General features: G+C 44.3%; 1 protein-coding gene across 3 annotated transcripts in view; it reads left to right on the forward strand.

Annotated features, from left to right (window-relative positions):
- Positions 1–10,564, forward strand: part of ZCCHC7 (zinc finger CCHC-type containing 7) — an 88,158-nt gene that overhangs the window by 50,696 nt on the left and 26,898 nt on the right. For all 3 annotated transcript variants that reach the window (XM_027879123.1, XM_027879124.1, XM_027879122.1), the window contains exons 5-7: positions 5,886–5,929; positions 7,110–7,235; positions 8,602–8,772. In XM_027879123.1, coding sequence (XP_027734924.1) covers positions 5,886–5,929; positions 7,110–7,235; positions 8,602–8,772 — 341 coding nt within the window. The remainder of the gene's footprint in view (positions 1–5,885; positions 5,930–7,109; positions 7,236–8,601; positions 8,773–10,564) is intronic.

Consider the following 10,564-nt stretch of genomic DNA (forward strand, 5'->3'; position numbering starts at 1 on the left):
GGCGCGTGAGGCTCTCTCTACCCACCCAGAACTGCTGGAATAAATGGAGAGCTGGGGGAGAGGTAGAAAGGCACTCACTTGGGGGAAGGTGTGGGATGTGTCCTTGGGGAGGTTGTCTGGTGCAGAAAAGGGGTGCAGAACTGAAATGTGGTACGAGGGACCTGATACCTAATGGCGACAGGACATGCTGACCACTGGGAGGATTTCTGTATTTGTTAATGTCTGGTCTAACACTGAAAGCACTCGCCCCTGCCTGGTCAGATGCTCCTAATTCAGTGTGTTAAGCTCCATGACCTGTGAGTGTCCCTGAGAGTGGTCACCCCAGCCCTGCCACGGGCCCCTGCCACCAGACACATTTCTGGGGGATTAGAGCACCATCCCACCCCAACCACCAGGCTTTTCGTCTCTGGTGACGAATGTTAACTCTTCTCCCATATGTCATGGCTGCTGAACTTCACTTAAAGTTACTTTAATGGCTCGTAGGGATTTTTTTACCACTTATACAGGGCTGCTCAGAAGTATGTGGGTTCTTTTTCTTTTGAACTCTGGTTTGCTTTTGGCCAACTCGGTCTTTACCTCAGTCAATTGCTTACATTTTAGTTAATTTCAAATTGGTTGAGTTTTATTGTTTGTTAGATTTTGTGAAGCTTTTTAAAAACATCAGATAAAGGTTGCTAAAAATAAAGCGTTTCAGGGATTTCCCTACTGGCAAGAAATAGTGTATTACTGGGACATACATGTATTTTAGGTATCAAGGGGAGAGGCAAAAGAGCCTTTTCTTGCCATGAGAAAATTTCTCAAATTGAACTTTTGTCAACGATTCCATCAAATGATTTCCCTGCAGGAGTTATGGATCTCTTTTAAAGCTGTGATAAAGAGATAATGGCAGATATTCCATTAAACAGCAGGTGTATTGTTTTTAAGGGAATCACCTTTTTCTCATCAAAGCAAACTTGAGAAACCCCTGGAAGTGTCTAAGGAAAACATACCGAGGTCGATGCCGTTCCCCTCTGAGGGGTTGTTGTGGAGTGCAGAGGGGGCTGTGGCCTCTGAGCACTCCCAGCCGAGTACCTGGCGGGAGAGGGCCCTGCTGAGATGCACCTGAAGCTGCTGGAGTGGGAACTTCATGCAGCACAAGGAGGGCCAGCTCCTTGTCCATCACGGCTGGTCTGCCGTAACTGGGGGACAGGCCAAAGCATCTGGTGGCGTGTGGGGGATGTGCACGGTGCACATATGTGTGCACATATGCACACAGGAATATAGAGAGACTCACAGACACATCCACACACACACACACATTTATCTGCGGGTTCTTGGAATACCGGTTCCTAGAAGGGCAAGATGTACAGTGCATCTGGTCCATAGAAACCCAAATTCCTGTGCCTTACAAAACCCAATGCAGGGAGCCTCCTGTTTTGGGACAGTGTTTGGCTGTTGCCCCTGCGTGCCGTCATTCTTTGGTTTTTGGAAGAAGGGGTGCTTGGGCACAGAAAATGTGGAACTCACTGTAGGAAGCTATATTACAATAAGACTGGAACCACTTCAGTTTACATAAAAGCAGGAATTTTCAGATATATGTAAGATGTCGCAGTGTGAAATTCTTACAACTCTAGATGATTTTTAGGGGGGTTAAGGCTTATAATTTTAAAATGTTACTCTGGTAGGAGCTGAAGCTGTGTCCTGACATGTTCGGAGATAGGTCTGAAACAGTCCTTGCCACGGAGGTCTTGCACTAGAATGTAATTAGGGTTCTCTATTCTGTAATGTGTTATATTAATTAGCAGTCAAAATCCAATTTTTAAAGCCCAGCTTTGAAATGTATTTGCCCTTCAGGCCACGTATCGTGCTGCCACAGCTCAAAGTGTCCTATTTCACTAGGCTGATCATAAAGTAAAATACATAAAATACATGTCTGCATATATTTTCCAATTAGAAGGAAGGGGGGACACGACCAATTGCCTTGTAGCAAATTTAGTGTTTTATTTTCAAAGTTGGGTGACTGTGCTCTGCAGCTTCTCTCTGCTGTTGAAGATGATGACACAAACCCTTGCAGGGCAGGCAGAGCTTGGCACAGGGACATGTTTTCTCCCAACCTCCATGAGTGAAATACTAGTGTGATTTTGGGGGGGGGTCGCAGCCCAGCGATAACCTGCCTGGCTAGGGCAGCCTGCCTGGCCACCCGAGTCCCTGGTGGAGCTGCACTGCAGATAAGGAAATCTTGTTAGCAGTTTATTGTTTATTCTGAGTTGGTGTTTTGTTCCTGTGGAAGCAGATTGTTCCTTTAGGCAATTTCAGGTTTTGACTGCTGGTCCTCCTCTCTGCTCCCCTCCTCTCCCTGTCTGGGATAAAGGAGGGGAGGTTTGAATGAGCATTGAACAGTGGTCCTAAATCTGGCTTCTCCCTGCATGCTGCTCAGAAATTTACATTTTCATGCTGGTGGAGGGATACATGTGAATCTCAATGATCTTTCAAAATTTTTCTTTAAATGAAAGCAAAGCTGTTGCTCACCATTCATCCCATTATGTAGGGGCACAGGACAGCCAAAGCGTGATGCGTGATACAGGGAAAACCTTGTGCAGGGCTTCCATTTTCATATATTTTGCATCCTCTTCTCTTCTTCCCTGATCTGCAGTTTGATAAAACCATTTTTTAAAAGTATAAATAGAAGAAGTTTATATGTTGTATTTTTAAGTATGCAAATTAATAAAATCTTTGTATAGGAATTAATCAGTATTAAACTTAGTATAAAAATTAATATAATCTTTAAAAGGAGGTAGCTTTTAAAAAAGGAAGATGAGGAAGATTAAAAGCACATATCTGTCAAAGATGTTCTGGGTTTTATTGAACTCACTGGACTCTTCAAGTAAGTTTTGTATGTGCAACTTTTCCACAGAAAAAGGGGAAAGTCTTGACAGAGATAGTCTAAATAGTTTTTGAGCTGCTTCTTTCTGAGGAGTAAAAATAAAAGTAAAGTAAAAGTAAAAGCACTCCTAGTCATTCCTTCTGGCAGATATCCACCCTCTGTGCTCATATCCACCTTAAAAAAAAGAGTGAAATGCTCTAACATGGTACTGGTGTGGCCTTGGAGGACATCAGGTGACAGAAGGCGGCGTCCAGGCTGTGTGAGGACAGAGCTCTCAGCAGTTGGTGCCGTTGTTCAGTGCCTGTGCTCTGGCCAGAGCTACCCTTTCTGCCCCAGATCAGGGCCTGTGGGGTGGGAAAGCATCATTCTTGGGCACACTGGGGGGCCAGTGACCCTTCCCGTGGTCCCTGCCACCCTTACCCATTCTGTGATAATTTTGGGAGCAGTCCCAGGGCCAAGCCACCCCTGCATCCTTGGGAAGAGCTCCTCCACACCCACAATCCCAGACACAGCCCACATGGGGCTGAGAGTTGAGCACTAAAATAAAGATGATGGGTGATACAGGCCAGGGGGAGTGTGGCACAGCGTGGTCCCCAACACACCAGGAGTGCTGGTGCTGGTGGTTGAGCCAAGGGAACAGCAGTGCCAGTGGAGGTGGAGTGGCCAGGAGCCAGCCCAGGGACACTGGGAGTGCTGTGGGACGCATTAATTCATCCAAATAAGAAAATAAAATCAGAGGAAGAGGAGGTATCTGTCAACTTGATCAGAGTTTTGTGATTTATTTCATGATCTAGTGCCAGACAAAACACTGTGGTCAGCAAGAAATAGCATTGAAATTTTTTCTATGTGTCTCTACAGCAAGATTTCATTGCAGAAGCAGAATTTTCCCTGCGTGTTTCAGTCTCAAGAATTTATTATGGGTGAAAACAAAGCCTTATGCAATCTGTTGTGAGTTAAAATTAACATTTAGATCACCAAACAGATTCAGTAAAGGAAGATTTTAATGTAATATTTCATTCAGTTTTAAAGCTTTTGTACGTATTTTCTGAGTTGAGCATTTTTAGGTTTTAGTGTTAGGAGTACTTGAATCATTGTATCGTGGTTTTCCCCTGAGAAGCTGGGGATTTTGACAGTGAAGAAGAGAAACTTGGTTGGTTTGCCCTCAGGAAGGACATGCCTAGTGATTAACAGGAGTTAATTCGCTGGTAATTTTGATCTGTGAACTGTCAGCCATTCCGCATGTGTGCTTCTGTGCAACATGGTACTCTCAGTGCTGATTGCCAGGGCAGAGCTTTGAATTACAAATACCTTTCTCTTTATGAATGAATTTCCTTAACAGGCTTCTGAACAATAAATAAAGCACTCTAATATGTCAGTGTTTTTATGACTCAAATATGTCCGTTCTTTACTTTTCATAATCTGGCCCCAAAAGGTTTGATTTCCTCTCAGGTATATCTATGCCTTGCTCCTGCCAAAGGGCACAGACCCAAATCTGCCCCATCTGCCCTCCTCGTGGGGATAAGGGTAGCATTCCCCAGGGCCCCAGAGGGTTCCACCTCACACTCTGGGGGTGATTCCTCATCCTGAATGATGCTGGGGTGATGGATCTGGTGGGTGCTGGAGTCCTGGCAGTGGCAGTCACTGTGTTTACACGACTCAGGTTCACACATGGTTCAAATCACTTTATGAACAGGCCAGTTAATGTGTTATCAATGCCTTGGAGCTGGGCATTGGCATTAGTGAGTGCTGGAAATAAAAATACTTCAGGGTTTTATTCGGGTGGGAGCAAGTGGTGTGAGCTCTGATTGTTGGATGAAGAGCAGCAGTAAGCAGGTGTTGTGCTCTAAAGGACCTGAGTAACATATTTTGTATCCAGATACTGTGTCACAAGCTTCAGCCAAAATTACTGACTTTTTTAGTACATGGCTAGACATGACATTATAGATTATATAAATTTAATTCATGATCATCCATATTCTAATGGAAATGAATATTAAAATCAAAATTTGATAATTTTTTGCTGTCTGTAACTCACGACGTTATTGTGATTTGTGTTAGTAACACATGTGGATGCTTCAGATTCGGATTGTGGGATCAGGATGGGACAGTTTGTGCTAAAAAGTCCACAAACACCCAGGATTAATTTGTGCATGGGTTGTAATGTTTTCTTTAAAAGTATGGGTAAGGTGAGCACCTGCCCTGGCACGAATGCTCTGTTTTTCCACCGTAGAGGTGGAAGGTGCTGTGGCAGCACAGCTGTGTGTGCGCAGCCAGAGCCGTCAGCAGTGTCAACATGCAGAATTTTTAAACAGCTATAGCTGCATCCCTATTCCTTTAGCTTACTGCCCTTTCATTTCCTCCTTGGTTTGTTTCTTCCCACTCCTGGCAGCCCAAAGGCTGCATGTGAGAAGGTTATGGCGTGACAGTGGATAATTCAGTGTGTCCTTCTGATTTATTGCATATTACTGAACCCTGCTTGGACACAGAGTTGCTCAGCTCACAGTCTGGGTGGCTGAGGTTATGCTCAGTCGTGTTGACGTGCAGCAGTCGGGATGCAGGCCTGGAGACACAGACTGGGAGAATTTGCAAGGAGGAAAAGGTGCATTCTGTGCATTAACTTGTTGTTCCATGTGCTCCCCCCATTGCAACCTCTGGACTTGAGCCGGGCATTCCCACAAGCACAGGCAGGGGTAACTCCAGTGGCTGGAATCGGAACTTTTGGAGACCCCACCTCTGGAGGAGTTAAATCCCCACCTGAATTTGTACCCCAGGGGGTAGGACAGCGGGGTGGTGTCAGATAAGCTCCTCTCAGTAGCTGGGCATGTGCTGATTTTCAGGTGAGGCAGATTTAGTGACCAGTGGGTTGATAGCTTTCCTTTACCAAAAACGGAAATGGTTTCTCCTCTTTAGTACATCAAAATCTGTTAGCAATTTCAGTAAGTGCAATAATCATAATTTTGAATATATTATAGAAAAATAGTCATGTAAATTAAATGTAATTAATTTTATTTCTGTTTTTCAGGAGAGGCTGATGTGGACTGGTCCATCTCTCATAAAGACTTAGAGGTAACACAGACAATTAAATTCTTCTGTAATTCTTTATATTAATGTTCATTAACAAGCAAAGCAAGATAAATGGGATTCAAAAGCCCTTCCGTGGTGTTTGTGTGGGACCATAAGCAGTGTCCTCCCACAGGAGGAAGGAGTTCCCAAGTTGCAGCCAGCACAGAGACAGGAAGGGACAAGGATGGGGGGAGCTGGAGTGCCTCTGTGGATTTTGCAAGGAGGACACAACCTCTTCCTTTCCAGTCTCTTCAGAGGCCCAGGGATGTTTCATGGCAGCCTGGTCCCATTGTCAGGGGACAGTGGGAGCCACTGGTGTGTGGTGCTTTCCCAGGGTCGTGCTCAGTGCAGGGGTGGGTGTGGAGAGGCTGCAGCCTGGAGTTCAAGGTGCTGGAGCATCCAGGAGGAGTGAGCTTCAGCTGCCGACTTCAACTCCTTCCCTTTTTTTTTTAACAAGGCCCAGTAAAGCTGATGAAATCAAGTAACATTAACAAAATCTTTCTGTGAAAAGAAATGGTATTTTTATACCTCTCCCATTCACTCATCCAAAATTTTCATTTATTTCTTTAAAACTTGTCATGTTTACTAGGCAATGAAGGTTGTAGATAGGATTTTCAATTCTGTCTATCTGCACAGAAAGTATGTGTGAGGTCACTGAGAGAAAGACAGTTGTTTCCAGCTTCTCTTTTTTTTTCTTCTTTTTTTTTTGCTTTATAAATCTTTCTTTACAATTGAAAATTGCAGATTTGGTACAGACTTGTATAGCATTGTATTTTGTCCAAGTAGTTTCCCTTAATGTGTGCAAGGGAATGTGTAGCTTGCATTTGCAATTAATGTTAGTTATGTTTGTATTCTGAAGAAAATTCCAGTTTGTCATGACATAGCACGGTAAGTAAAAGTGTCTTGGCTAGCTGAGGGAAAGCAAAACTTCATAACTGCTGTCTTAAACAGCAAAAAAGAGTATCCTGAAGTGGAAGTTTGGACAAGAACTTCTTCCAGACAATGCAGCTTTCTCTGTAATGGAATTATCCATTCCAAACCTGTATGTGTAAACTGTGCTTGTGAAACATTAGGTATCTGACTGATCACTACCAGCAGTGACCTTCACAATTCCCAATTCTAGCAAGCACCAAGGCACAAAATCTCAAGTGGTAAATGTGTTTCTCTCCCCGTGTCTTACCAGGCACAGATATCCAACTATGCCAGCGTGAGACACAGCAGCATGAGGTACTACACAGCTGACAAAACCGCCACCAGCAGGAACTGCAACAGACCAGGACATTTGTCCAGGAACTGTCCCACTCCAAAGGTAAGTGAAACACTTAAATCACTCGTAGATGCAGCTGGTTTTCCCGATACTCCCCTGTGCTTGCAACTAGAAGCTTTTCTTCAGTGGTTTATCCTTTCTTGGAAGGGTTGCTCTGAGTTGCAGAATACCTTGCACAAGGTCAATTTACTGTATAAAATTATCCCTCTGTCTGGGGAGGTCATTGATTTTATTGTTTTTATAGAAGAAAAAATATGCAGAATCATATAGTAGAGAATGGTTTGGGTTGGAAGAGGCCTTAAAGCTTATCTCATTCCACTCCCCTGACATGGGCAGGGACTCCTTCCGCTAGACTCTTTGGCTATACACTGAGGAAAAAAGGAGTGAAGTGCAATACAGAAACATCTTATTTTCCTATTGTAAAAACAGCTTGAAGATGTAAAATATTTTTCAATTGTATTTTCAACAAGGAGAACCTAAGGAATCAAAAAAACAGCCTTAGTAAATAAATGGAAGCAGATATCTGTATAATGAACCATGATATGAATAATGTTAAAAAATCACAGACAAGACAAAACTGGAGCTAACTTTAAGCAACTCAAATAGGTGCCAGGTATTCAGAAGGTTTATCCCAGGGTTAGCAGTAAAAGTCAGTCTCTGCACTGTGAAGAAGTGGGGTGCTGTCACGTGAGACCCTGAATTTACCAACCCCCCAACAGAATCTGTAGGACCCTCAGTCCCCAGGGCTGGTATCCATGAGGGGACATGGCACTGCATCCCATCAACTCTTGGTGGGAAATACACTCACTCACTGGGAGAATTGGATTTACAGAGATATGGACTTGGCCTCAGAATAATTTTCTGTGAAATGTGTTTGTCATTCCAAATGCTGAATTGTGAAAGTCACAAGGCTGTGCTGGGCTGAGGCCAGCTTGCTTCAAGTGCCCACCCAGGCACTCAACAACAGCAAGAAAATCTCGTGGATCGAGGTAAAGACAGTGTAGTAAGTGAAGAAAAAAACCCAGTGATACAAAACCCTCTAAGGTCATGGAGTTCCAGCATTCCCCCAGCACTGCCAAGCCCACCACTAACACATGTCCCCAGACACCACAGTCATCATCTCTGTGTTCACTGAGCACAGATGACTGACACTGGTCATTCAACAAGTGCTGCAGAGACAAAGTCCAAATCAAGAAGGTCCAGGGAGTCTGTGGAATCACAGCTTTGACCTTTACTCTGTACATACTGTTCTTCCTCTTGATTCCTTGATGAAACACAACATCTCTGCAAGTCCTAGTAAGCCGTAGGCACTTCCTTGAGGTGGTTTTTTCTTAATTTCTTCTTTTGATTCTTTTTTCTTCAGTCTTTTAAAACGTTGTTGCATAATTCCTTTTTTGTTTCTCCACAGAAAGTTCCCCCTTGTTGCCTGTGTGCGGGAAGAGACCATCTGCAGCATAGCTGCCCAGCCCGTTTCTGTCTGAACTGCTGTTTGCCTGGGCACTATTTCAGGGAGTGCCTGGAGAGAGCCTACTGGAACAAACACTGCAACCGCTGTGACATGAAGGGCCACTATGCTGATGTGAGTATGGCCTGGGACACAGAGCTCTGTATTTGCAGTCTCTTTGTCTTTCTTTGGTTTTACATACTGTGTGTTTCTGTATGAAAATGTTGTGGTTAGTCTTTACATAACACTATCTCAGTTTTCGTGGAGAATGGTTGAAAAAAAAAACAAACCAGGGTGGTGTAAACACTTGGTCTTCAGTTTAATTGGGGTGGAGAAAAACATCCTCATTTCTTTAGAGTGGAAGATCTAGGGAGGTTGAAATCAGGAGACAACAGCATGCTGCAAGCATGCCAGCAAGAGGTAAAGAGGAACTCTGTTGCTGCAAGAGTTCCAGGTCCAATTTTTTTCCCTATGATCAGTTATTAATCAATCATATTATTATAGAGGAGGAGTTTGAAGGCTTTGGTTTTTATGTGATCTACTTAAGAAAATCACAGGGAGATTAAACATATTTTTCTCTTTCACCTTGTATGAAATTATTACAATTTTATATGTTTCAGAAATTCAGTCCTATATGTAGCAATCAACATTTTATGCTATTTCTTTTCCTCAGATTAAACACAAAAGGTGTGGATAAAAGGCAAGCTATGATAACATCGGCATACATTCACACTTCATTGAGTATCTAAAGATATGGCCTATGTGTTTGTCTTTCCAATACACCTGTGTGATGCTGGTTTTTTTTGAAATTCCAAAGTACTTGAATCTCTTTCTAAATGTGTCCTCCCTGCCTTTATTTCTTCCATTTTGGTCAAAGAGTGTGTTACAGGGTCAGCACAGACAGTGGTGGTACGTGGGATGTGCGGAGGAAACCCCGCATATTTGGAGGTTTGATATTTCTTATGATATTTGAATGTTTGAATAATATTATGTGGCAGTTTGACCCTGGCTAGATGCCAGGATATCCACCAAGCTGCTTTCTCACCCTTCCTCTGCAAAGTAGCAGAGGAGAGAGAAAAAAAAAGCAGTAAGGAATTAATGAGGATAGATAAGGGCAAAGCAGACTCAACGCAGGGAATAAAACTTAAATTTATTACAAACAAGATAAAACTAAGAGAGTGAGAAATAGAACAGTCTTAAAGAAATACCTTCCCCCCCCGCCACCCCTGCTTTCTTCCAAGTTCTCCCTCCCCACCAGCAGTGCAGGGGGGCGGGGAAGAGGGTTTGCAATCAGTTTGAGTCCACTCCTCGGACAGCAGTTCTTGCCAATCTGTTTGTCCTGTGGGTTACTCCTCCATCGGGTGCACAGGAGGGTCTCTGCACCCCAATGGTCTTCTATGGGCTGCAGGGGGACAACCTGCATCACCACAGTCTTCAGCTCAGCTCCAGGGGTCGTGGCTCTGAGTCCTTCCCCTGCTCCTGTGGGGTCCCTCCCCACAGAAGACAGTCTGTGATGGACCTCTCCCCGTGGGTCCATCCACCCCTCGGGAAACAGTTCTCTTCAGCCTGCTGCCCACGGGTCATTCCAGACAAGTCCTACCCGGGAAAACTTGTTTCAGCGTGGGTTTTCCTCTCCATGTGCCGCAGGTCTCCTGCAGGACTTTGCTCTGTCCTTCCCCAGTTCCAGCGTGGTGCTCTTCCACGAGTAGCAGGGGGTCTCTGCAGTCCAATGATCTTCCACAGGCGGCAGGGGCCTCATCCCTCAGTCTTGACCCTGCTAGAGGGGAGAGGGGCACCCCTGGGCCCCTCCTCTACCCCCCACTACTCTGACCTTGGAGTCTGCTTGTTATCCCATGTTCTCCTCTGCTCTTCTCCGGGCTGGAATTTCGTCTGCCCAACAAACCTTCTCTTCCTCTGTTCTTCAATA

Source organism: Empidonax traillii, unplaced genomic scaffold (genome assembly GCF_003031625.1).
Source record: "Empidonax traillii isolate 1590-97213 ecotype Southwest subspecies unplaced genomic scaffold, ASM303162v1 scaffold51:size1492887, whole genome shotgun sequence".
Lineage (NCBI taxonomy): Eukaryota > Metazoa > Chordata > Aves > Passeriformes > Tyrannidae > Empidonax > Empidonax traillii.